At 40.6% G+C, this 27,847-nt stretch overlaps 1 protein-coding gene across 7 annotated transcripts in view; it reads left to right on the top strand.

The window, feature by feature from the left end:
• Dgki (diacylglycerol kinase iota) overlaps positions 1 to 27,847 on the top strand; it is a 448,005-nt gene that overhangs the window by 334,383 nt on the left and 85,775 nt on the right. For all 7 annotated transcript variants that reach the window (XM_041675727.1, XM_041675726.1, XM_041675728.1 and 4 more), the window contains 3 exons: positions 11,002 to 11,081; positions 13,782 to 13,826; positions 25,868 to 25,937. In XM_041675727.1, the coding sequence (XP_041531661.1) occupies positions 11,002 to 11,081; positions 13,782 to 13,826; positions 25,868 to 25,937 (195 nt within the window). The remainder of the gene's footprint in view (positions 1 to 11,001; positions 11,082 to 13,781; positions 13,827 to 25,867; positions 25,938 to 27,847) is intronic.

Genomic DNA, 27,847 nt, shown 5'->3' with positions numbered 1-27,847 from the left:
CTTCGAAAAATAGTTTTCAAGTTTCCTTAAGCCTCCACGCACCTTCCATTATAACCTTTACCAACTTTGGTTTTCACTAGTTTGAGCAATTTAACCACTTTGGCAGATGTTGAGGCTACTCCTATTCCCTGGCCCTGTTTGGCATTTGTGGGGAGATGGACATTTTAGAAATCATACTTGACGTGTTTGATTTTTATGCCTGGAGAAGTTAGAAGTTTTTTGTTGATAAAAGAGTATTCTTGTCGATTGGTTGCTGCAAGATTCGAATTTACCAAAAAGAACTAGTGCTAATATATGCACCATTTGACATAAATTTGAATAATGACATGTTCAAATAGTCCTAACTTCAAATATAGAAGAAAAAATTAATTAGTATGACCTGTTGGCATTTTATTCCAAACATAAAATATAGCGCGCACACTCATGAAACGGGTGATGCATTTCTCAGCTCACTAACTTAATCACATTCCAGATTATGAGAGATTTAAACAAGTGTCAACATGGAAAGGGGTTAATGGAGTTTGGGATGGAGTCTGAGAGGGGGGGCGAGCAGGGCTCATTTGACTAGAAGTATGTAATTGGTATTATAATTTCCTCAGAGCAAGGATTACCAGTTTCTGCACAGTTTCTCTCCAGTTTCTAGACCTGAATTTGCCAAAGCTCCACCATTTCCCGGAGGCTCTTTCGCTGGTTTGCACATGACTGACTTCTCTTCAAGTCCTCACATATGTGGATATTAATGAAGAGCCTTGGGAGAAACAGAGCCATCAGGGAATGTAGCTCTATGAGGGATTTATTAGGAAATGGGACTAGCTGTGCAGTTACAGGGGGCAAGTCCCACACAGCATCATCTGTAAGCCAGTGACAGAAAGCCCGTGGTGTAGTCAGCCACTCTTTGGAGACATGAGACACACAGGAGCAGTGGTGGACCACAGCTTGAAGGTGCCAGCCCGGGAGTCGGTATGGGAGTAAATGTTGCTCCAGGAGTCTGCAGTCCAAAGACTAGGGAACTTAAGAGCTGTGGCATCAGGTGGCCATAGAAGAGGGACATCCCAGTTTAGAGAGGGTGAAAAGAGGAGACTCGAAGAGAGGAGAGGAGAGGAGAGGAGAGGAGAGGAGAGGATGCTCTTTTGTTGTCTTTTGGCATTCCAAAGACTAGATGATACCCATCACACTGGTAAAAGTGAATCTCGTTTATTTAGTCAACTGATACACTGTTCATCTCTTCTGGGCACTCTCACAGCCAGAAAACAGCGTTACCACGTACATGGGCATCCCTTAACTCAATTTAACTTGAAGACAGAATGTACCATAGCACTATGTATGTAAAGTGGAGAGCTTTCAAGATTAGTACTGAAGTAGTAATGTATCTGTGACATACTGGTTTTTTTTTGTTTGTTTGTTTTTGCAGAGCATGTACTCCCTCCTTCCTTTTCTGTCAGGATAACTGTTGTGCTGGGTTTTGAAATACCATTCTCTAGATACGTACATCCCTAAATCAGATAATGACTAGACCAGCAAATTGAATCCTCTCTGTAGAGAAAAACAATAAATGAACAGACATTGACGGCAATTTTAGAAGAGGGCTTCTGAGACTGCTGCAGAGAATCCCTGGCCACTGTCTGGCTTCGCCTTCCAAAGAGCACATAATGTCCATTCTGAGAGGATCTAGAGGGCCACCATGATAACTAAGTTCTGGGAAGCATCTGGCAGGTGCTAGGGTGACTTCTTCTAGTAAATGGGAACTCTGTTAGGAAGAGGAAGTTTGCAATTATCCTGATTTATTGTCATCTAACTCTTGTTCTCAGGAGTGGGTTAAGGAAGAGCACATCTGGAAATACTAGTGTTGTTATTTAATGTGTATACACACACACACACACACACACACCTAGCTGGTTTAGGCTTTCCCACCTCCTAACATTGGTTTGAAAGCTAGCTCTGTGAGGGATATGACAATCGTAGTGATGACCATTTTGTGTGCATCTATCTCTGGACTCTCTTGTCCTGGGATCTTATAGCCTGCACGCAGGGTGGGGGGTCCCTTTTGCTCACATCCTTTGAAATTTATCTCCCATGTGGGGGTGGGGTAGGTAGGGGGCAGCCTCCAGCAGTACAGCAGGACTTTGAGAGGAATCCAAGGAGTCGGCATAAACTAGAGTTTTCTATCTGAGGAGGGTTTAGGAAAGGTAACACTCACACACTCTCTTGATGGCTTCCTTTTCTATTCTGTATTCTCTCATGTTCTTTTTCTGTTCTTTCTCTACTGTATACTTTTTTTCTACAGCTTATCTGCTCAACAAAGTTTTTCAGGAATTACAATGTGGTTATGTTCTGTTTTTCAAGTGAATGATTACAAGGGATGAAAAACAAACAGTGAAGAACAGCATGTTTTCCATATCCCTTGCATGATTAAACATTTAATATATACAGGTAAAAAACAAATTATCCCAAAAACCCACATACATTCATACCCAAGCAACTTGTAGATTAATATATGGACAAACAAGGTGTTTTTGTCAGGTTTTTTACTGGCAGGCTACATTTTGCGGAGAATTTTTTTTTTTTTTTTACAAAGAAAGGACCAATTACTTTATTACTTATCTTGAAAGGTAATCTTATAAGGGATCTTAAAGGAATCACAAACCTAAAGTTTTATATATGAAAAAGAATCAGTAGTTCCACATTTAATCTTTAGGCTATGTCCCCACTCATCAATGGTTTTTTTGATATCAGGAGATTGAGGGCAAAAATGGACATAAGGGATTAATCATCCTCTTTGGTCATCAACCAATCCTAGCAAGGAAGGTGTATCAGCCAATGAAAACTGGACTGCTTTGCTCTTGTTCCCTGACCTTAGAGAGTTCCACATTCAGCTATGTGCCTCTCTAAAACTTTAGATTGTCTTCTTGGGTTTTTAACCTCAAAGCCATTTAACAAAAACATCTTAGTCTAACTTTATTTTCAAAGCTTTTTTTAAGCTATGATGCACTCTGAAACCTGTGAACATCTCTCAACAATAAGGTTAAAAGAATTTAAACTAGCTGGGCTACTGGGACTCAGTTATTAACCTTTAACTTGAGCTACAGTCTATGCAGCTCCTTACGTGAAACTCATGGGCCCTCGCTGTGTATTTATTGTTATTCATCCAAACTCTGTATAGGCTATCATTAATATTATCAATTTAGACAGTACAGCTTATGGAGAGGTCTTCTTCTTGGCATTCCATAGGTAAAAATACCTGGTAGAACAGGATGTTCCCAAGAGAAAAAAACACTCTCTTACAGGCGGTGGAGATCTCCCCACGTCCACTCACACCATGCTAGATACCAGAGAAAGAGAGCTGCATCAAACATGTAAAGGCACAGCAGAGGCCAAAAATATTCCTGGGTCCTTGCCTAAACAGAGTTTCCTTCTGGTAGGCTGACACCTGGAACTTCAGTTGCCACCCACTGCTCCTCTGGCATGGCCAATGGCAGACCCGGGAGTTCTCATTTCTTCCATCTCAGGCATATTTATATTCAGTAACAAGATTCAACTTTTATTGGGGTGAATAATCCAGAGGCTTCTCACTAAAGGACATTTGTTTTCGTTCATGCTTGGGCTTGTTTAATGGTGTAGATTGTGCAGCAAAGTCTTACAAGTTTGTCCAACATATGACATGGGCATGCGGCCAAGGACAACCATAAAAATGTAGCCCAACACTGTCAGAAATTAACTTGAAAATTATGAGTTGTTTTTATTTTAGTTTGTGACCAGATTGCTCTGTCCTTGAGCTTGAACTCTGTAGGTGGCTCTGCCCTGTTATGGTGTCAACAGTTAGACAGACCTTTGCCAGCTGCTGCTTTATCGCTTCCCCTTCTAATATTTACTTCTGAGAAGTAAAAACATTCTAATACGGAGCTTGTGTATATGGGCTGATGTTTCCTCTCTTGAAGCAATACAATCTTTACCCTTAGTGTTCTTGCTTTAAAATTATTGTATTAGTTGCTGTGGTGGTTTGAATAGTTATGGCCCCCATAGACTCATGTGTTTGAATGCTTGGCCTATAAGGAGTGGCACTATTCAGAGATGTTATTGGAGGAAGTGTTAGTCACTGTGGGCGTGGGCTTTGAGGTCTCCTAAGCTCAAGCTATGTCCAGTGCCGTACACAGTCTCCTGATGCCTGTAGATCTCCTTCTCCAGCACCCATGTCTACCTGCATGTCCCCATGCTCTCATCATGATGACAATGGACTAAACCTCAGAAACTGTAAGCCAGCCCCAATTAGATGTTTTTCATTGTTGCCATGGTCATGGTGTTTCTTCACAGCAATAGAAACCCTAACTAAGACAGTTACTGTCTTTTTTTCCCCCCAGAATTTCACAAAAGCTAGAGTTAAATGAAAAAAGAAGCCTCAGTTGAGAAAATGCCTCAGTCAGATTGCCTGTAGGAAAGTGTGTAGGTCATTTTCTTGATTAATGATTGATGTGTGATAGGGTAGTGTCATCCCTGGGCAAGTGGACCTGGGTTGTATAAGAAAGCCCACCGAGTAAGCCATGGTGAACAAATCGAGCAAAGCATCCCTCAATGGTTCTGTTTCTTGCCTCCAAATTCCGGTCTTGAGCTCCTGCTCTGACGTCCCTTGATGATGAACTATAATCTTCTGGGGGAAACAAACCCTTTCTCCAACTTGAGTTTGGTCTTAGTGTTTATCACAGCAATAGAAATCAAAGTAAGACAGTTGCTTTCTGTAGCTGTGATGAACACCACGGCCAAGGAGACCTAAGGGACAGAGTTGATTTTGGCTTATGGTTTCCAAGGGATAGACACTGTGGTAGAGAAGCATAAGACAAGTGACAGGCATGGCAAGAGCAGGGAGCAGAGCTCCCATTCCAATCAAGTACAAAATGGAGAGAGTAAACTGAAGTAGCCCAAGGCTTTTAATCTCAGAGCCCATCTCCAGTGGATGTGCAACTATCCCCTGGATCCCGTTGGGCTCTCCAGTAGGTACAGAATTGATAATGGCAATCCATCCCCAGAATCTGTAAGTACCTAATGGAGGGATAGGGCCACATGAGTCCCATGCTGTCTGTAATTGCTATTGATAGGCTCAGTTTGTGAAGGCCCAGTATAGGCAATCCCAGAGGGTTTGTAAGATTATTGTAAGACTGCAATCTTTGGGTCAGGCCCTGGAGACCACATTTGACAGCCCTTTCCCTCTTTCTGCTTTTATATTTATTTCTGCTCCCTCCTTGGTGATCTTCCCTGAGCCTCAAGGGAGATGTTAGGGTTGAGATCTCAACCATCACTTGTTCTAAGGACCTTGGCTAGCCGCGATTCTCCTCTTTCTCCACTGTAGAAGGCAAGGAGAAGCTTCCCTGATCATGGCAGAGCATAGCATCTGTCTGTAGGTGTAAACATATGTCCCCGATGCTCTTACGTTTCGCAGTGGAGTGTATCCATTATATCGCTGTGCTGGATGCTTGGTAGAGCCTTTCAGTTTGGAAACCAATGTTTTATTTTCTGACAATTTCCTTTTTTTCTCATGTTCTTTAGACTCCCACAATGGATGTTGGACTTCCTAGTCTTCTACTTTCCTGTCATGTTTTCCATATTCATATATTTTGCTTAACTTTTTTCTCAACTTTGCCTCTTGGCCTTTTGACTGAGATCTGTATTTATTCCATAAAATTTTCATTTTCAAAGTATTTGGTATGTCTGGTTATTTTCTGTGTGAGGTCCTGTCCTCTCAAACTCTTCCTCTTCTTCTAACATTATCAAATCATACTTTGATTTCACAAATGGATTCATTTTCTGAAAACTTTGCAATTTTATTAAAAAGTAATATTTTCAGAGCTTTTTCTTTTTTTAGACTTTGCATTTTATTTCATCTTTTATTTTACTCTCCAGCTTTTGTATTAGGTGGATGTCCCGGTTTTCTGATCATATTTTACATTTCTGCTCATTATTAAAAGTGAGAGACAAGGCTGGAGAGATGGCTCAGTGGTGAAGAAAATTTACCACTCTTTTGGAGGTTCTGGGTTTGGTTCCCAGTACATACCATAAGTAGCCTGCAACTTTACCTCCAGAACGTCCAATGACCTCCATTTACCTCTGCAAGCACTACTCATATTCATGTATACATACTCATGCAAAGACATGCAATACTATACATAATTAAAATCAAATAAATATATTTTAAAAATGTGAGTGAGAGACGTTTAGCTGACCAAGAGTGCTGAGATTCTTGGTAAAGGTTTTGGACTTCAAGCTTCTTTATGTGAAGAGGTAAACTGATGAATGAGGACTCCAAGTCAGTGCTGCCATTAGGTTCATGTGAGGAGAGCCCAGCTTCAGCACGCCCTGCCGTGGCCCTTCCCAGCTAAGCCCTGCTTCCTGGAGGGAACAGCTTCACATCTTATTGCTTTTCTTGACTAGGCTTTACAGTCTCACTTGGTCGCCCTAAGTCTGTTCTTTGGATGTTTACAGGCCTTTTCCTCTAATACAGTCCCGAAGAGACAGTACATAGTGTGGATGCAGCCAAGCCCTGTTGTAGGGAACTGTTTGCATGGACTTTGGAGAGTTCTGAGGTGTGATCTGGTTTGTCCGCAAATTCAGGGTCTTAGTGTTCTGGGTGGAAAGAGGAGTCTCTAGCTTTGGGTCACAGGCACTGTACTTTGTTTCAGAATGCCATAGATTCCTAGAGTTCTGATTCTGACACCTCCATCAGGGATCAGCAAAGGTCTATTTACAAAGTAGGAAAGTGACACCTACTCTCACAGTTTTGGAACTTTGTGTTAATGCCGTGCCTGCGGAGGAACATGAATTTCAAGTGTAGCGTTCTTGCCTTGGACCTTAACAGATGTTGGGGGTGGGCCTGCTGCCATGTTAACATATTACCCCATGAGTTTGTCAGATTTCAAAAGAGTCTTTCCTCATGCCAAGACTGTAGATTCCTTGATGCCAGATTTTGGCAAGCCCCGTGAGGGAATGAAGTTCCAGGTCATTGTACTCTGCAAATTGCCAGTTATTCCCCATCTTCTGTGCCTAGCAAGAGGGGTACAGGGATCTAGTTACTCAACACAAAGCACTCTGCCTTCAGCTGCCCTATTCTCCCCAGTTTCTCATGTTCCTGGTGGTGGTTAAAGCAAACCCATGGAGGATTCTGTGGTATAAAATGTGTTGCTTTGTTTATTTCCTCTTTCCTTCTCTACCTTTTCTTCTCCTGCTCTTCCCTCTCCTCCCTCCCCTTCCCCTCCCCTTTTCAAAGAGAATTCTAAACTTCTTGGAGCTGAAGGGTGTTTTAGATGTGTTGGTGCTTGCACTGGGGTTTCATTATGATGTAATGCTTTAGGGTCTCTTGATACTGAGAGAATCTTTTTATAAGATGCTGAAATTTGGAGGCCCAAAGCATTCATGTGTGTTTCTTTCATTTCAAATAGCTTCAGATAAAGCCAAAGGCAATCAGGGAAAGTGTCAAATGCCCAGGAGGTGGGAGAAGTTTGGTTGTTGTATATGCTGTTTACCTCTCTGATATGGGTTTCCAGCAAAAATTGACATTCTTTCTGTTTTCTACTGTGCTTTTCATTTTCTTTGATTTTTTTAAAAAAAAATTGTTAGGAGATTTTATTTACATAATGAAAACTAATAGAAGATGAAATACAACAAGATGAAAATAAGAATTAAACTCAGAGGATACAGCTAAATGTATGGCAATATGCAAAATATTAAAAATTCTTTCATCAGGGAAGTTTCCCATAATTAAGTCACCGTAACTTATCAACACTTTATTTAGAATCTAAAGATCATGGGTTGATTGGATTAGAACCAGCTACTTATGAGAAATCTTCAATTCCTGATTGTGTTCAGCAAGAAGTCCTGTTTACATTTACAGGTGCATTCTGTCTCCTGTGGAGGAGGATGCAGGATATGCCTGGGATCCCACCCTTGCATATTCCTGCACATTTCCAATGGTCTGCATCTGCTGTACACTTTCAGGGATAGACTCTGATGCACTCTGACTCAGTCACCAACTTTTGGTCCATTTCTCATTTCCATATTCTCCTTGCTAATACTGTATCCTTTTTCATTTAAAAAAATGAAATCCTACTATAATTCAGTAACATTTTTGAGAAAAAGAAGTAAGTGTGCTGAATTTGTCATTTTACTTAAGAAGGCAGGGTTTTTTTTTTTCTTAGTCTGAAGCTGCAAATTTTAACCAATATATATCCCATTAGTAGACAGAGTCTCTAAAAGGACCAGAAGATTAACCAAGGCAGTTGCAGGAACACTAAGGCTCAGGGTAGAAACATTCTTTCTACTATTCTTAACTAAAATGGAACAAACTTTGGCATGAAGTTTGGCAGCAGGTTATCAATAATACAAAAGGAAGGTGCCAATTTCCCGCAATTTTCTGGTTTTTTTCTTACCAGATAAGTCCTGAATCAAGGTTACTGTGACATTTTTGCGGTACAGTTATTTTGTTTCCCCATTTTTAGAAAGAGTGGAAAGGACTTTGAAACTAAACAGAGCTATAGCCATGACGCTCCTGACACTAGCTGATCCTTGTAGTGTAATGACACCATTTTCTCAGGGAAGGTGCCCAGAAGGTAGTGAAGGGGAACCAACGGTGATGGTTCAAGTGATTCAGTTTTAAATAGGGGATCCAGTAAGGTGATAGCAAGAGCAAAGAGCTAAGCATAGCAGTTCTCAAGTCCAAAACAGTGTGGGGAGTAGAGGCCATGGGTGAATGGCTGTGGATACTTCCTCTTGCGTGCTGACTGCCACCGTCCGAGAGTGCACGTCACTGTAGAGTGAAACCATGCAGTGAAGTGGCGAGAGGGGTTATCTTTCTTCTTCTCCAACAGCTAAGTATTCCTTAGTCAAATGCAGTTACTTTCGGTCACCTACTTCAGGAGTAGGCAAAAATCACCGGTTAGACCTGCAGTGGAAATGAGCTTCACGTCTTGGAAAAACAGCTTGTCTGGTTGTTCCTGCTGGATTCTCAGCCATGTCTTAGTCTATAGTTTAAAATGCCTGTAGTTAGGGTACATTGGTTTGTTTATATTCAGACAAGAATAACTCCAGGTATGGATAATTGAAGGAGATGAGAGGTATCGGAAAGAGTATTGTTAATTTCTGTCTCCAAATTTACGAAGATAGATAATTATTGATTGAATTTTACTTCTCCACATTTGAAATTAAGAGGAAGTATTCTGTATATTAGTAAGATTTCATGTAAACTGACTGAATTATAGGTATATTCACTTTCCACAACTTTTGACTTACTTCTATACCTAGGCCAAAACTTTTAGCTTTCCTTGACCTTCTTCAACTATTAAAATATCATTGAGCTCTTAGCTTGGTGGGTCACTATAATCAAATGTATCTGATAGTATAGCTGACGGCACTTTCCTTCTTTTGTCGTTTGATTGCTTGCTTGTTTTAAAGTAGTGTCTCACTCTGTGGCTCACACCGGGTCTCATTATGTAGCCCAGGCTGGGCTGTAATTTGTGACTCAGCCTGTGCAGTGCTGGTGTTACTACACACTCTGCCTGGCGTATCCCCTTAGCGAGTGCCTTAAAGAGGTACTTACTCCTTTCCACTCCCTTCCACAATGCCTGGGTGCCACCCTACAGGTCCTTAATGCTTCTCTTTATTGTCAAAAAAAGGAAGCTGTAGTCATCTGAGGTTATTCTCCCAAACAGATGGCATGCAGAGGTAGCTTCACCTTCTGCTTAGCTTCGAGAAGAATAACCAACAGTGAGTTGAAACTCTACGTGTGTTCTCTATTTCTTTGCTTCTACTTTTGTCTGCCCCATAAAAATGATGTGTGTTGTAAAGGTACACTTTTCTCGTTCACGTTTGAGTGAATGCTAACTCATCATCTTTCTTTTTACACACGTGTTTTGAGTACTCACCATTTCTTGACCATGCATGGAGAGAAAAGATGAAAAAGCTTCATCCTTGATGTGAGAGAATTCATACTCACCCACAGGCTCACATAGTCGAGCATGGTGATGGATGCTCCAAAGATTGATATATGCAGGACTTGATGAACCTGCAGGAAAAAAGAAGAGGTATTGGTCTGTTCTCCCTAGTGGAAATCAGTCCAGGGAATAATGTTGGAAAGGGGCTACTTATTTTTCTTGGTATCATCCCTGTTTCTCCAAATAAAAGATCAAAGAGGTTTCATGTGATTCAGAGAATACCCTTAGTATAAATTATGTCATAGTTACTATTTATTTATTCTTTTACTACTTTGAGAGTTATTCAAGACATTTTTATGTTTAAATGTATATTATCCTGTTATATAAAAACTCATCTTCGTAATTTCATTTGTTGATGATGACTGTGGTGCTCATTCTTTTCAAGTCTTTCATGGATTAAATTTAGTTTAAAGACTTTGGCTTATAACTACTTATTTTCAAAAATCCTGTCTTCCTATGTCCTCCTGCTTATTCCCTCCTCCTCTCCTTCCTTCTTCAGTTTTAGATTTTTAGTTCTGCCCTCACCCACCAGGCAGCAGCAGTAGTTGAGCAGCTTCAGTTATAGAAATAGCAAGCTATTGCAATGTGCCAAAAGACGAGGCTAGTGTGTTCAGGAGGGGTAAGGGAGAGAGTGTCCAGAGTGCTGAATGATTGCTTTCCCAGGCTATGCCTTCATGCTGCCCACTGCAAATGTGGCTTTTGGTTATCGGCTGGCAGTGAGAAGCTGCTCATTTCTGCACTCCTCTTATCATAGCGATATTAGATATTATACTTCATATCAGGGCCACAGAGGAAAAAGCCCGGTGGCAGGGACAACATGAGTTAAACAAGGTAAATCTATGACACCTGCTGGTAAGAAGAAGCTTCCTGAGGCCCCCAAGGAGCTTTATAGAGCATACACTTGCTTCTTGAATGGTTGTATCTAGATTCCCATAACGTTTGTAAGATTTCTTTTTACCCTTGAGAAACATGTTTAAGTCCGTCTAAAGACCAGATATGTTATTTTCAATTTTCTTTTTTCCTTCTCCTTCAGCCATCCCTCTGGGTATTCTTGTTGTTCGTGGAGACTGTGATTTGGAGACCTGCCGTATGTACATAGACCGCCTACAGGAGGTGAGTTGATTTATCTTATTATTTATTCTCTTTAGCTGTTCCCTTAAATAAGAAATTACCAGCTATATACATATGTGCATATATGTGTGTATGTATATTTAAACTGATGCATAAGAAGAGGAAACGGCATTGTGGCCTGTCCTTTAAGCATCCACGCTCCCAACTCTACAGTTGGTTTCCTCTGCTGGTTGCTATAGAAGAGGACCTACTCGGTTAGCTACAGGTGCTGATGCCCTGGTGTGTCCCATGTCTACACTGTAGCCTGGAAATTCCACCTACTTGCCAGGTTACATAGCTGTGTGTTTTTAGCTATTCAGAATTTCAAAAGAACTAATAAATAATGAAAGAACCTAGAGTTTTGAGTCTACTTAAAGTTTTGTGTTCAGCATAGACTTCTGTCAGAGACAGCTAGATTTTGTTTTTTTAATGAAACTTCTTTCACGGGAAAGAGTAGCTTCTTATTCATGGACATATATCAGAACCAAATGGATAATTTTCTGACCTGTAAATTTTCCCTTAATGTGGTCTTGTCACCGAAAAACAGGAAAGGGACAATTTCATATATGAGCTTCTCATGAGTTTGACCTGAGCCAGGAAAGTCAAGAGACCCAAACTCATCTTTGCAATTACAGATGTGTATACGTGGGTACAGCAGGTGGGGGCAGGCAGCTCTCTCCATCCCAGGAGTGGCGGAAGCTTAAACATTTCTCTCCATCATGGCTTCCAGATGAAGGACTCCTGTTCACAGTACAGTTCCTTTCTTCAAATGGCCCTGATTGAAATGAAACCGATAGGTGATTTGAAGGATTCTCCTAGAGCAGTAACCCTGTTCCGTTCCACACATAATGACCAAATGAGCATAAATGAATTATAAATAAAGCTGGTGTGTAGTTTTTAAATCTTGTTACTTGTGGCCACCTATCTTTGTACATTTTATTATATCTCACTAGAAATAGATTTGGGTAGGAAGCGCACACTGATGGCTATAAAAATTAATTTTATCCTTATAATTCTTAAGGGTATAGATATAATTAGGAACCAAAAGGTATTTTGGGATAAATACCAAAATTTAAATACCAGTGTGAATGAGAAAATCAATACAATTGTAGTTGTGTCTTTGTTTAGCGATTTTTAGTGTGGGTGACTACTTAAATAAAACATCTGTGAACTTTTTAGCATACAGTTTGTGTCCTAATCTAAATTTAAAGAACCTGTAGTATCTCAGTTTTTAAAATAATGCTCTATTTTACAATTTTACTGTGGAATGTTATACATTAAACCTTAGTAAAAAAAAAAAAGAGGGAGAATTTATAGACTAGGGAGCTGACTCAGTAGTTACAAAACATTTGCTGCTCTTCCAAAGGACCATGTTCAAATCCCAGCATCCATGTTGTATGGCTCTTAACCACTTATAGCATCAGATATAAGAGATCTGATATCCTTTCTCAAGTGTGCACATGCATGCACATACAAACACATACACATAAATGAAGGCGTAAGTCACAAACAATGCCACACCAGTTTGGAATTATGATTAATAGGGTGATATTTATTTAAGGGGGAAAAAACTTACAGATAACCGTCCCAGACAACAGCCCTCTGCACAATCAGGAAGGAGTCTAGTGGCCGGAAACGGAGCAGGAAGCGAAGAGAATGAGAAGGGAAGTAGCCACTTTTTTAAAGGGAGAGAGACCACGCCCCAATGGGCTGGTATCTCAGCGGCTATAGGCTGGAGGAGCGGAAAGGACCTCCAGCAACACATAAACACAAATAAAATAAAATTTTCAAAAGTGACTCATAACCGATATTACATCTTTTCATTAAAATAATTAATACTAAAGTAATGCAGCTTTACTCCACAGTGGCAAAATGCATGGCTAATTTGTTGGCTTTGGTGAAAAAAAATCAGCTTAATCAAGATATTGGCATGCTTATCACATTAATATTCAACTAAAAGCAGATTTAGGAGGAAGACAACGAAAACTGATCTCTATAAGTAAAGAGAAGTTTTAAAGGTGGCTTGGGCACAGAGCCAGGTGGCAAACCCTTGGGGAGACAGGTGTGAGGACAGAGGTGCCCAGGACTGCCGCATCTGCACAGAGCATCCATGCTCGTTAGCAAGGAGGCCCAAGGCTTGTGGCAGTGGCGACGACTTAGCTATAAAACTTTGTAAAAGGGAGTCTGGCTTCAGAATCTGCTGGCCAAAGCCCATTTCCTTTCACATCTGTCAACTTGCACTTCGCGATGACGTGGACGTGGCCAGTGCTTGCTTTTTTCCTGGCTGAGGTTTATGAAAAGTCCTGCTTGCCAAGCATCTTGTAAGTATGTGGTAAAGTATATTCGGTACAAGATAAATTCTAGGCCTTTAAGGTTGCCCATGAAGATTTCTCTGTAAGCCAGAGAGCTTAGATACAAACGAAGCCAGTGTCCCATTTATGCTGACAAAACTATCAGTTGGCCATCACTAACCAATGAATACCCTAAGTTATAAGACAAAACGATCCGTCTTCTCATTACCCAAGTTAGTATGCTTTTATTGTTTCTGGCATGAACTTCGTGGGCCAACCTTGATAAGTTAAGAAACTTTTCAGATCAGCATGGTGACATTGAATTGGGAGTTGAGTTGGTGGGAGTGTGGAATAGCTATTCAAGCTAACTATAAGACATGGATTTTTTCCCCCTCATTTTTTTTTTCATTAGGACTTGCAGTCAGTTTCTTCTGGGTCACAGAGAGTTCATTACCAGGTAACTTGTAATTGCTTCTACTTGTTTGTTTGTTTGTTTGTTTGTTTTTTGCAGACAGTCGAGTTCCCTCTCTCACTGCATGTGCACTTTAGAGTCCACATATTATCCAGAGATTGGCTTAATCCATAAAGAGCCCCATGATGTCATTATTCTGATTATTATGCATTTTCCTGATTTTATACTGTTGTAGTCTAGTGCACATCTAGATTGTAGACATTCTCTCAGATAATTTGGAAAAAATATGATAAAAAGTGAAGTGATTTTAGTTACACATATCTTACATATATATTAGTACAGAAATCTCAGCTCAGGCTAGTCTATCAAAGAAAGTACGTATTGGGTCTCATAAGCACAACACTAGATCAAGTGGGTTTTACATATCAGTCAGTTAGGGTTCGTGCTCCATTTCCTGCTCATATTTCTGGCTTTCTCTTTTTCTAACAATTTTATCCCTGGAGTAGAGACTATTCTGGTCCCAGGTGATTTCTGAACCCAGAGAAGAGATGTTCTGCTTGCCATAATGCTGACCCAAAGTTCTATGCATCTAACGGGCTTCTCCCATGCTTGTCGGCTTCCTGGAACCTGATAGGTCACTCTTCAGGCTCTTATCTTCCTCATGAGGAGAACTTTCAGCTGTCTTCAGCCCACTGTACTTCGGAAGTGCGGTCTCTTTCCTGATCTCTGGCCTTCTTGTGCTGTCCACATTTGCTTATTCACCATTTTACAATTCTCTCCAGCTGTGCCTGCATCTTAGAAATCATTGACCCTTCCATGCTAGGAGGGCTGTATGGAAGTCATAACTTTCCAACAACTTCTCCAAATAAAATCTCTGTAGGTAATTTTATGTCTCTATACGACAGGAGACTTAAATGTTGACTTGGTCACAGAATAAGGACATGCCATGAGAAATGCATTTAATTGCGAGGCGACCACAGAGTGCACATACATGATGGCACCAGTGACACCGGGAGATACAGTCCCCGGGATCACCATGTGTATACAGCCCTTTGCTGGCCATTGTCATTCAGTGCTGTGGCTGTGCAAGCCCTCATTTAGCTCACTTGGGCTTAAGTGTCTGTTTCTCTCTACTCAAAAAATTCCAATGTGCTATCTTTTTATAAGAACAATAATGACTACAGTCTAGAGAAAACCTTGAAATTTGTGGCCTGAGTAGCAGTCTTTCCCTTTTGAGATCCACACCCTCAGCCAAGGCAGCGCTTTTGTCTTTAGACTCAGGGGCAGGGGTGGCCTTGGTGGTTTTGTTCGTGTGTTTATGTCTCACACATGTTCTACTATTCCCGAATATTCAGTCACATCTGGCTGTGACTGAAAGCGACGTCACTTAAGGTGACACTAAGATAATGAAGCAGTGACTCACTCTAGGTTGCGTTATATCAACATTTTAAAGGAAAATTTGTCAGCTTTTATAGGCTGGAGCTGGTAGCTAACAGTTGGTATCAGGAATTACACTGGAGAAAATCTATTGTTTTAACAAAAGTTCAGAGAACAGTGCCAGGTGTCCTTCAGCTGTATGCTGACTTCTGCGTCTTCTCACAGTGCAGATAAAATACACGGATGTTTGGTGCCACTCTTTTTCATGTAGAACATGACAAAACCACCCAATGGGAAGTTGGATACTAACTTTTGTTTCCTACCCCAGAAACTGTAACTGCAGGATATCTGAACTGTCTCAGTGGAGGCGGTGATGTAGGAGAATCAACTATAAGATGTGCATGTGCCCAAGATGCCCCATTAGCGAGACACATGGCAGCTCCTGCAGCTTACGTGTCTCTGTTTCCTTGCTTTCATGTTTTCCTTTTCCAAAGCTGCAACTGCCAGCAATGACACCTTGCATTAACCTAACAAGGCAGCGTGGGCCCTGCGAGAATGTGCCGGCTGTTTATAATCAGCTGCAAGTTCCAGCACACACATCTGGGATGCCAAAATGCAAAAGCCCTTTCACGCTAATGGCATCTGGTGTAATTTCTTACTGCCAAATAGACGGTGGGTAGGTTCCTGTCTTCTTCAGATTGGCAAATAAGCTGGAATTTATAAATAAATTAGACTTTATTTGATAAACAATGTTTCCAGAGGCCATCTGCCATAAGATAGCTCTATTTTTCTCTCTTTTCAGAATTACTGTCCATTTAAACCCCAAATCATGAAATGAAGAGGAAATAGATTTTTTAGGTATAAGCCAAAACCAGTTTGCGAGTTAGAATTCATTTATTTTAGCCCAGAAAAAAGGCAGAGCTTAGGAAGGCACTTCTGTTTGAAGTTCGTTTTCTTTTCAGGTCCATGGATGAGTGCCTGCATGTATGTATATGTACCAAGTATGTGCATTGATCATTCAACTATTGTCATGATTCTTTTTTTTTTAAAGTTTTATTTTTTTTAATATTTATTTATTTATTTATTATGTATACAGTATACAATATTCTGTCTGTATGTCTGCAGACCAGAAGAGGGCAGCAGACCTCATTACAGATGGTTGTGAGCCACCATGTGGTTGCCGGGAATTGAACTCATGACCTTTGGAAGAGCAGGCAATGCTCTTAACCACTGAGCCATCTCTCCAGCCCCCTATTGTCATGATTCTTAACTAAGGATGATTTCTGATCCCAATATAAGGCATCTGGAAATGCCTATAGGTATTTATTGGAATCTATTGAGTGGAAGCCAATGCCATATATATGAATATATATGAATGTAGCACAGCGAAGTCTCCTACAGCAAAGTATTATCTACCCACAAATGTCAGTAGTATAGAGCCCAAGAATCTCAGAGTCATTGTATTTTGTTTGGGACACGATAAGGGTTTGTGGGAGATGTGAAGTCTAGGTGAGGAGAGTAGAAAACGAAAGAATGAACTGGGGGAAATGCAGCCAGGAAGAATAAAGACAGCTATAACTATGGCCAGGTATGTTAAAGAAAGCCAAGGGTACTCACGGTTTAATAAACATTATTATGTATGCCCTAAGTCTCAACATTTCTTCAAGAAGACCTTGGTGGACCCTTGAATATTATCAATTTTCACTTGACAAATTTTAGTGATTATAACATTCAATAGTAAGTACAAAATGCATTAATTCAAGTGATTCCTTTAATTCAGAATCAACTAACTTAAACAAAATCATGAAAAGTTCAGGAAAATGGGCAGAACTAGGAAACATTATATTAAGTAAGATAACACATGCCCAGAGAGACAAATACTGTTTGTTCTTCCTCAAATGTAGATCTTATTTTCTCATTGCTAAAGCAGTGTTCCTGGGCAGCAGTAAACATGGGTAAAGGCCAGGAAACTAGAAATGGGTGTGGGGGCAATTCTAGGGGGTAAGGGAGTGGAGGAAACAATAGAACAAAGTGGAACAAAATAGAATCCTGAGGCCGAAAGGGTACAGTGGGGAATAGGAGAATCGGGAGATGAGACGGGATGGGGGCTAGGAGAATCAACCAAAATTTAAAAGACATAAATTTAAAATGTTTTTAAAGAGAAAAAGTGAATGTCTCGATGCACAGAGAGGAATGTACAGAGAGTAACGAGTGGGTGGGCAAGAGATATTTAAGAGAAAGGTGATCTTGGACTGGACCTTATTAAACAAGGCAGTGATTCCCGGCTCAGATGACTTCTGTTCGGTTTTTATGAAAGACACATTCCATTCACACTGAAGGTATAGTTAGATGCTAGGTGACTATTGCCTAATTGGATAACCTACTGGAGTGTATAACAGGGATGCTGTGTGCATTAGTTATGCATAATTGAATATAAATTAAGAGCAGTTATTGCATATGCTTGCCAAGTGGTGGTTCAGAGAAGAACTATATTAATTATATCTAATTAATTCTAGGTGGCTTTCAGAAACACATGAACACACATGCTTTTCTATGACATTAAATCCTGCCTGAGAACTAATACCTAGCCCCAGAGAATTGCTTTTTCTCTTCTTTATTTTTCCTTTTGCTTGAATTGGAGTCATTGTTTACATTGCATGGGTGGATAGCCCTCAATCCAGGATTCTTGTCTGCCAGGCACTTGGTGAGGTAGTTACCTGATGGAAATGCATTGCCCACAATGCGCTGATCATGAGAGCTGCATTAGCCAAGGCTGCAGTTTATTCAGGGTTCTCCCTCATCTAGCATTACTGTCACTCACACATAGTCCGATGATCTTCTCTGAGTAGAAGAGAAGGCATGTACATCATTTACTGAAAACATCCAATAAAGGATGTTTCAGGACCGTGGCTTAAGTTGGAAATTCCTCTTTAGCAACAGGCTTCCCTCATTCTTGCTCATTTTTTAACCCTCCAATTTATATTTGTCTTTGATATTCATTTGATAGTTCACTGGGCCTTCCTAAGTGAGCCATACGTATTGGGCAGTCTACAATGCTTTATAATCTTGGCATCTGTTAGTCTGCAGACTGCACACACAGCAAGAATTGGGCTTAGCTTTTTGCCTCCCTCCCTCCTGTAGTCCTTTGGTTAGCACTTTGTTGGTGTGATGCCTTCCGTAGCTTTCCCTCTGTCTACATAGGCTTTAACCCACTAGGTGGATACATAAATATACATATGCAAGTTTATTTTTGAAAGAAAATAAATTTGCATTCCTTGAGCACTCACTATGCATATTATACCACAACTATTTTTTCAGATGACATACTTTTCATAATAGTGTACCATTGCTGTTAGGCCTTGCTAATAAATGAACTTCTAGCTCATTCTTTTCTTTTCATCATGTTTTTTCACCCTCTCTGGATAAACATTTAGGTGATAGACAGCTGTCACATTGTTTTGTGGAAATATTATGGTAAATATCAAGATTGACATATAGCCAAATCACATGTTAAAAACTTGCTAAAATTGATCATACTTGTACAGGGCCTAAGCAGAATACAAGTACAGTACGTATCCAGAAAGTATAGTGGACAGAACTCTCTTTCAGTGAGTGTGGTCAGTTCCTTGCATCTGGGAATGTTTCCTCTATGAGCCCATTGATTACCATATTCTATGGAACTCTCAAGCAGCAGGGTCCATGGAGGAGGAAGTGGATAGGGAAGATGACTGCAGAATTTGAGAGGGAAGGCTCTTACCAGGAGTGATTTGTCTGACAAGAAGCAAGGAAGATTAAGTTGACTGTTGATAATGGTTGAATTCTGGCAAAACTTTAGATGGTAGGAAGATCGTCGTACCCATCAGGCTCCTTCTAGATTTTTCTTTTTTTTTTGTCTTCCAGATTTTGCTTTAGCTGTCTAGGGAGTTCTCTTTTAGATGCGACATTTTCCAAGTCTCCTTCAAAACTTCAAATAGCTCTATGTCCCCAGGAAGCTAAAAAGTACCTTGTAAGATTCCAGACTCTAAGGCAAAAGAGGTCTATAGTCGCCATCACTTGCTAAGTAGAGAACTGTAAGTAGTTTATTTAAATTATCCCAAGAGATGATAATTCTTGACATGTTTCATTTCTTCACACCATGGTTCTTCATGGCTGCTCTGACCTTGTGTGCAAATGGAGGTTCAGAAAGAGTGGCAGTATGAAGTCAAGGGAAGCAGGTGGGGGCAAGTTTGCGACAACTTCTCCATAACAAAGGAATACCCTGCACATGAGCCTAGGGTCATGGCTGCAGAAACAACCATTTTAATGAGATTTACCTATATTTCCAAATAAAACCAAATCTGTGAGCAGATAAGTAAATCCAGGTAGGGTGGTTTTTTAAGACTTAAAGATTCAAATTGTGAATTTTGTTAACTACACATATTGCTGAGAGATCATTTCCCCATTATAAAATATTTATCACATGGACCAATAATAACCCTGAATAGCCTCCATTTTATTTCATTTATAGTCATCAAAGGATATATATGTAAAGCCAGGTTTGTGTAAAATTAAAAGAAAAGTAATCAGGGGCAGTGGGGAAGGAATGGCTCGCAATTCAAAAAAGAAGATAAGTTACCAGCCTCTGAAATTCTCCACAGATTATTGGATATTTTCTAGATGGCTGTTGTGTTCCTCCTTTCGGTCCTAGGTAATGGAGTTGAGTCAGTGCATCAGCTGTAGGTAGAAGACAAAGAGAAGAAAAGAGGAACAAAGGAGAGAGAAAGTCAACAGCCGCCTGTTCTCCTTGACATCTTGTCAGCGAGCTCAGTAGAACTGGGCCAGATGGTTTAGGATGGTGTCTGTTGGCACGGCTCAGTCACCCATCTGCACCAGTGCTATTTGAAGTCTGCTGCCTCAGACCAAAGACTTGAGCCATGCATTTCATCCTCGGAAGGGAAGGGCTTTATGAAATGTGAGCTAAGCCTTTTGTTTCACTCATAATTTATGTCCTCTGCTGACTCTTGATTCTTTTGGCCGCAGATTTAAAAAATCGTTCCCCCGAAATTGGTGGCTTTGTAGCAATAGCCAGGAAATAAGTTCAAACCGTAATTATAATGGCCTTGCTTTTGGAAAAGAAATTGAAACTTGGCATATTGGGTACACAGGAATTCCCGAAGTGGATACAGACAGGAATGAGGGGAGCGCCAGGTGGGTGAGGGGTCACCCTGTTAAAGATAGTGTGCTAAGCTTCACTCTACAGCCTCTGGATAACATGTCTTGAATTTTGCTGGATTTAATTACTAAACATTTAAAAAATCAATCACCACAACAATCATGTTACAGCTGTGTAACAACTGGCTAACCATGTTAGCACACGAGAATTTGATTTTTGTGAAAATAATCACCCAGCAAGCAGAATTATGAGTGATGGGGAAGAGGAAGAGTTAGTGGTGTTCATAAAAGCATTGCTGTTAGTTATAGGTGATATTTGTCATGGAGATTAATGCCTCCCCCCTTTTTAGAGTAATTCACATTTGTTCTCATAAAGAACAAAGAACTGTGAGGTCGCTGGGTAAGATAAGCCTTGTAAGAATCAAGCCAACAAGCAGCATGATTTCAGTCTTTGTCCGATGCTGTTCTTCATTCAGGTCTTCTCCTAGGCATTTCTTGCTTTTCCTTGAATCTTTTTTCATCTGAGATTGATGGCCCTGGGGCATCAGTGTGCCAAGGCAGCACCATGTACAGGGTCTGGTTGGGAGTATAACCAGTGTCCCATGAGCTCCTCATGTGACTAAAGGTGAAATTGCCTTAGGCGACAGGATTTTATTTCTTTTCTCTGGGCATTGATGGCTTCAGATGTTTGCAAGTACAAATGAGCGTGGAGCTGACGACAATCAAACGCTTTACACAATTCATTTATTTCTCCGTAATACTTCAGGATTAAATGCTACAAGGGCCATTGTACAAACATTTAAGAAAAAAAGCATTTAAGACACATACTAGCTAAGAGTCCTCTCCAAATATTCTCAGCTGGTGGTTGATGGGGCTGGGATTGGTCAAACCCTCAAAGCTGGCATTCTGGAGACCAGGGTTCTGATTCTCTGGTCTTGCTACTTAACTGAAGCTGGATCATGGATGGTCTCTTGCCTTTCTCTCTCTCTCCTTGTTCATCTCCCTGTGACATTTAAATACCCCAAAGACAGAATTTTTTTTTTTGCTACATTAACTCTTTCACAATAATGATGATAATGATGGTGGTTTCATGTAGCTTTTCGAAAGCAGTGTTCTCCACCATAAATAATTTTTTCTCATTCAACTCAAATAAATGCCAGTGACCACCACCCTAGGTTTCCCTTGGTTAATGAGAAGTTGCCCCAGCACCTATACATTTTGTCACTGTTTTTCTGTTTATAGGGTGTTGGTTGATCGCCTGCATATGTTTTATATTTTGTTGATCCACTACATTATTTTTTACACAATTCAAGGCAAGTTCCAACTTTTGTTGTCTCAGTGTGTCAAGGACAGAATTTTGTTGAGATTTCATGGCTTTGTTTGTTTGTTGTTTACATTTTTTATTGACCCAGGGTCTCATGTAGCCTAGGCTGGTTTTAATTCACTACATAAAACTGGCTGGCCTTGAACTTCTGATCCTCCTGCCTCCACCTCCCAAGTGTTTGGATTACCATCATATACTAGCACTCCCAGTTATAAGACTTTATAACTTTACACATTTTTTTGGATCTGTAAGTTTTTCTCTGTGTGTATATGGCATATCTATGAGTGTGCATGTGTGTGTGTGTGTGTGTGTGTGTGTGTGTGTGTGTGTGTGTGTGTGCAGGTATGATTCCTTTGTAGTCATATGTGTAGACCAGAGAATGATGGCAGGATGTCTTCCTCTATCACTTCTTCATCCTAATTTTTGAAGGAGGGTTTTCTACTGAACCTAGAGCCTGCCATTTCAGCCAGATTGGCCTGCTAGTGAGCTCCACAATACATGTCTCCGCCCCTCCGTGCTACAGTTACAGGAACACACTGTGACGTCCAGCTTTTACCCTGGTGCTGAAGATCTGAACTTGGGTCCTTGTCTTCGCAAGGCAAACATTTTGCCCATTGAGCTCTCTCCTCTGCTCTCCACATGTACACTATTTTTTTAAAAAAAAAAATAGGTAGTTAATTTCAGTGTATATCTAAGAATATATTAATTACATTTTCTTTGGACTGCTAATGACATGGCATAAGACCTCATTATGCTAATAGCTATTCTTTTATGAGCTCACTTAGAGAGAATACATAACTGTTTCAAGGTAGCATCCCAGAGGAGTCAGGTCTCTATTTTTGTTTTTCTAACCGCCTCCAAAAATTACAGCCAGATCTTCGTTCACCAAGCAAGTATTTCATTTCCTTTTCAGTAAAATTGATTTCTTAACACAGATTTTTATATTGTCATTAATGATATACTACTCAACTTCATTTATTAAGGCTATATTGTATTCAATCTAAATCTTCTCTCCTTTAAAAAAGACAATAAAAGAGACTGGAGAGGTGGATTAATATTTAAGACCACCAGGTATACTTCCTAGCACCCATATAGCATCTCACAACTGATTGCAATTTCAGTCTCACAGGATCTAATGTCCTCTTCCGGTCTCCATTGGCACCAGGCATGCGCATGGTGCACAGAAATGCATGCAGGCAAAACACCCATACGCAGAAAGCCAATAGATGCAATTAAAACATTAATGACAATATAGAGAAACTTAAGGCTCTAAATGCAAATAGATTGCAGGGGCTGTGATGAGAATGCCTGAAGAGGCCATTGCCTCCTTCTAGGACAGAAACTGCCTCAAGTTCCCACTAAGGGAATAGCCACAACCTTGAATTCCCTTCAGCTTTGAAGCAGCAGTTCCTGCTTTTGATTCCTGGGATATTTTAAGGTGTTTCTACTGATCTAGTTATTCTTATTGTGTTGAGTTTCTTCTTACCTAAATTTTGGATTATTTGAATAGGAATTTTAGATTATTTTAGCCTTGCAGGAATCTGAGATTACTCTGATAGTCTGTAGAAAATTGAGTTCATCTCTCCTGGAAAATGAATGTGCACATGGTCCTATCAAATTAGCACAAAATTTTCACAAGTATTCTTACGTGTATTTAGTGTGTAGTGGGGGGGAGCACATTGCATATCCTTATATTTTAAAAATAAAAGTCAGGTGCGTCAATACTCATTCTGTTGAATGTTATTTACAGAAAATAGTATTACGATTCAGAAAGCACGCTGGGTGTCTGAGCCACTCTATTCTTTGAGGAGACAGTTATCTTTGCTTAATGTCTTTATTAGTTTTTCACAGCTACCCATAAACATTTCAAATCATTTCAGATTTCTTGGCATATAGTCATCTTTTTTCTTTTACCAAAACCTACGAGGTGTTGGTGGCCTAACACATTTTATAAAAATATATTAAAGACCTTAAGTTTCTTTAGATCCAGATAGCATGTGTCAAAATACAATTCTCAAAGCATTAAGCATAGTTCTCATAAACATGGATACTGAACAAATGCTGAGATTTCACTTAGCTCAGCCAGCAAGTTGACAAAGCCGGCTCAAAATCTGCCTCTATAGCTTTAGCAAATCAGATGCATAAAGATATATTTTTTGTGACAGCCCAAAGGGAGGCCAATCATTCCTCTATCAATCTTTGATTTGTACAATCTATTTGAGCAGAACACTACGTCTAGATACGTTTTCTAGTGGTAAGATGGATCTCTTTTGTTCCGCTAAGACCCATGGCTCTTCATCACGCACCAGATTCATCCAAACAACATGTTAAACAGATTGTGCCCCCCCCCCCCCCCCGCAGTTTTCTGCAGAGCTGCAGCCTCTATACTAACAGCCATCCACTGGTGCTGCTTGCTGTTCCTAACTCCAGGAGGAAGTCCGGATGGCTTCTGATTGGCTCTCATCATTTCTCCTGTGCTATTTCCCTTTTCCTTCCTTGTCTCATCAGTATACACCAGGCTAGCCACACACATGGCTTCCACTGCCAAGTCTACCTTATATTCAGCATATCTGCATTCTGTAGGCATTCCCTGTAATAGAAACTTTTTAAAAATTGTCAATAGCAGTCAAGGTCCCTGTGTCTTCCCACAGAGAGCTGGTCATCCTTACTTGTGCCGTTTCTGTCAATGAGTTCACTTTTACTCTAGCCAGTATTAGACGGCTCTGAGTCGTGTTGTTGAAAGCAATAAACACCCCTCCCCAGGAATCATCAGTGGGGTGCATCTCAACTTTTGCACATTTGGAAACACGAGGAGTCAATCCTCCCTCTTCTACCTTCCGGGCTGCAGTGTGCTCTTCTGTCCTTGTAGTTTAATCTCCACCTGGAAGACACCAACAGATGTCATCCTTGCTAATGGACTAAAGATAAACAAAGAACTCCAGGCAGTCAAAGAACACCGAGGGCCTAAAAATAGTCTACCCTGGGTATCTGCCCCCAGACTGGTTATCTACCACCTAATGGTTGTCTCTGAAATTATATACCTACAAGTAACATGATGTGCTTGTTAGAAAAAGAGGCTAGAGGCCATGAATTGGAGAGAGAGCAGAGAGGGGAGTACATTGGAGTAGTTGGGGGAAGAAAAGAGAATAGGGAAATGATGTTATTATCTTTTAATTTTGAAAAATAAAAAAAAAGTAAAGAAAGCAAGTCCTTCAAAGACCCAGAATATTAACTCAGATAGTGAGGGGGTGTTCTTGGCACTCTCTAGGAAGATTCTGAAAGATTTATTTCTAGGGATGATCCAATGTGTACCTGGGAGTTGAAAGTGAGAGGGACAGGCTGCATGTTCCAGGAGTTTGGCAGGACATCAGAAGATGAAGTAGGATCGATTGAGGGACACTTGCCTTTAGAGAGAGGAAACTGACGCAGAGAGAATGACTTGGGTTCAAGAGTAGCAGAGTGGATTTTAATAATGTTCCAGAAAGGAAGTTTCTTGGGAAGATGGAGGTAACTACAAAATGTTGAATTTTGGAGAGGAATTGTTTTCATCTCAAGCTAGAGGACAGAATGCATTTATATGAGATGGCCTCTGGCTCAAGTAAGATTCAGTATTGGCTATCTTTGAAGTGAGAAGCCCAGAGAATCCTCAGGTAGAGGTGCACATTGCTAGTGGCTCAGTGGGGGACAGACGAGTTTCCAAAAGAACAGCCTGACACAGTGATTCCTTTCCTACATCCTGCAATCTTGGATGGGCGGGGCTGAAGACAGAGGCAGACTCAACACAGCATGAACTTGGATTCTTCTCTGTGTAGTACTTGCTCCCCAAGTCTCCTGTAGATATAGCACTACCTATACATGACTTCTCTTGTCTCTTCCACACTCTGAGTCCTGTCTGACTGGTGGAGAAAGTTCAAACCTTTCCCATTTTATCTGTGTTCATCCTTTTACTGACATAGGGAAGGAAATGTAAGTCGCAGGTAGCTTCTCCATTTCACTAAGGGCAGGAAAGTAATGCATCTTCTCCAATTCAAGTGAGCCTCTGCATAGGTCCTTTCTCAATATTGGATGCAACCCTGGAATCTCTCTTGGAAGGGTTGTGAGGGAGTTTGTTCTTTGCTCTGGTAGTGCCCTGAGAAAAGACTGCTCACTCCCAGTCTGTGACGAAGGAAGAGGAGGGAGGGCAGCCCTTTTGTCATTCAACTGGAACCATGAGAATTTGTGCTTCTCTTTCTAGGACCAAGAAACCTCCTTCCCCAGGGCGCTCTCAGCTCAGAGGCTGTCCCCTCGGTGGTGCTTCCTAGATGGTGAGTGTTTGGGGACCTGCCTGGGACTGGGCTGGGGAGGCAGCAGGACAAGGTGTGACTGCCACAGCAGCTTCTCACAAAGTTGGTTCCCAAAGCCTTGCTGTCATTGGCATTTACATTCCAATGATGTAGGCTTGCGGATGTCCCTGGACCTTTCCTGAAGTCATTTCCCTCAAAGCACCTCAGCATCAACTTGTTTAAACTGACATTTTCCATTTTACCACCTTATCATTTTCCATTATCTTTTTCCTAATCGTCTTGAGTGCCTAACCCCAGCTTAGTGTGGGCCAGAAACTACAGTCTGTAATCACAAAATAGCCACTCATTCCTGAATTATCTCCACGCTGTGGAGTGTTCATATTAGTTTTATAAGGCTGCATGCATTTGTGGGAAGCTGGGAGTTTCACTTGCATCTGTTAACTTTTCTGCTGAATGTGACATGTTGCACACATAATGGGGTTAGTTACTGTGCGATTGTGTGAGGAGTCCGCTTGCCATCTCATGCATTTCCACTTCCCTAGATGTTGTGGAATTTCAATTTCCCACCTAATTATCTGTGCTGCAATACATCTTCATCTCTATACATTCTTGCTACCATCCACTGTAGCTAGCTGACGTTTCTGTTGTCTGCATGAAGATATAGTTTCCTTGAAGATAGCCTTTTGTATACTAGTGTGTCCATCTGAGAGGATGCTGGTGGAGGGAGGGGATTGAGGGTAAATGGATATGGATTAGTTGTAGAGAGAGGCACTTTGTATCTACCAAATCCAGCACACATCAATCAGGATATAGCTTTCATTCCCAACTCATCTGACTGAAGACTTCCCTCCAATTCCTGTTAATCCATAGCAGTGGGAACAATCATTTCTCACTCCCAAAGGCACAAGGAATTAGTATGTATCTAAGAAAATCGAGAAAATATTTACACAAGTCATTATGTTCCACATATATGCTTAGATAAAATTGTATTATGGATAATGGTTTTAACTATAAAACTGTCTTTGCTATATGAGACTTGTATTGTAAACCTTTCTTTATTGTTTTGAACATTTGTTTTTAATTTTTAAGTTAGCATACAAGATGATATGTTTATGTATTAAAAATCTTTTGTGACTAATTCTTGGTTGATACCAAGGCTGAAGTCATAGTTGAAAGAACAGAGAAGAATAATAAATCCTGCTGGGACTAGATTGTTTTAGACTTAAGTTTTGGTTTTTTGGTTTGTTTGTTGGTTTTGTTTTTTGGGTTTTTTTTTTTTTTTTTTTTGGATTTTTGAGACAGGGTTTCTCTGTGTAACAGTCCTAGCTGTCCTGGAACTAGCTCCTGTAGACTAGGCTGGCTTTGAACTCACAGAGATCCACCTGCCCCTGCCTCTTGAGCACTGGGATTAAAGGCGTGCACCACCACTGCTCAGTTTATATTTATGTTTTTAAGGAGGACTTTCATTCTCTCATTTCTGAGTCCAGTTTCCTCAGAGAGTTAGTTACTTTTTTCTTTTTCTTTTTAATTGAAAATATATTCCTCTCTCACACAATACATCCAGACTAGATTTTCCCTACTCCATCCCTCCCTTTCCCCTGCAAATTACCCTCTCCCCTGGTTCAGAAGAGAGCAGGCCTTTCCAAGAGACAAGAACCAAACACGGCAAAACAAGATAAAATAAGGTAAGGCAAAAGCCCTCATATTGAAGCTAGACAAAGCAACCCAAGAGCAAGCCAAAGAGTCAGAGATAGACTTCCTCCCACTATTAGAAAAACACCACCACAAAACACCAAGCTATGAGCCATAACATACACAGAGGGTCTGATACTGACCCCTGCAGTCCTATGATTATCATTTCCGTCTCCATGAGTCAACATGAACCTTGCTTAGTTGACTCAGCGGGCCATGGCCTTCTGGTATCCTCCATC

This window comes from Microtus oregoni, unplaced genomic scaffold, assembly GCF_018167655.1.
Source record: "Microtus oregoni isolate MIOR12 unplaced genomic scaffold, Mior012 000026F_ref0000081, whole genome shotgun sequence".
Lineage (NCBI taxonomy): Eukaryota > Metazoa > Chordata > Mammalia > Rodentia > Cricetidae > Microtus > Microtus oregoni.
This window is presented reverse-complemented; position numbering and strand designations above follow the sequence as displayed.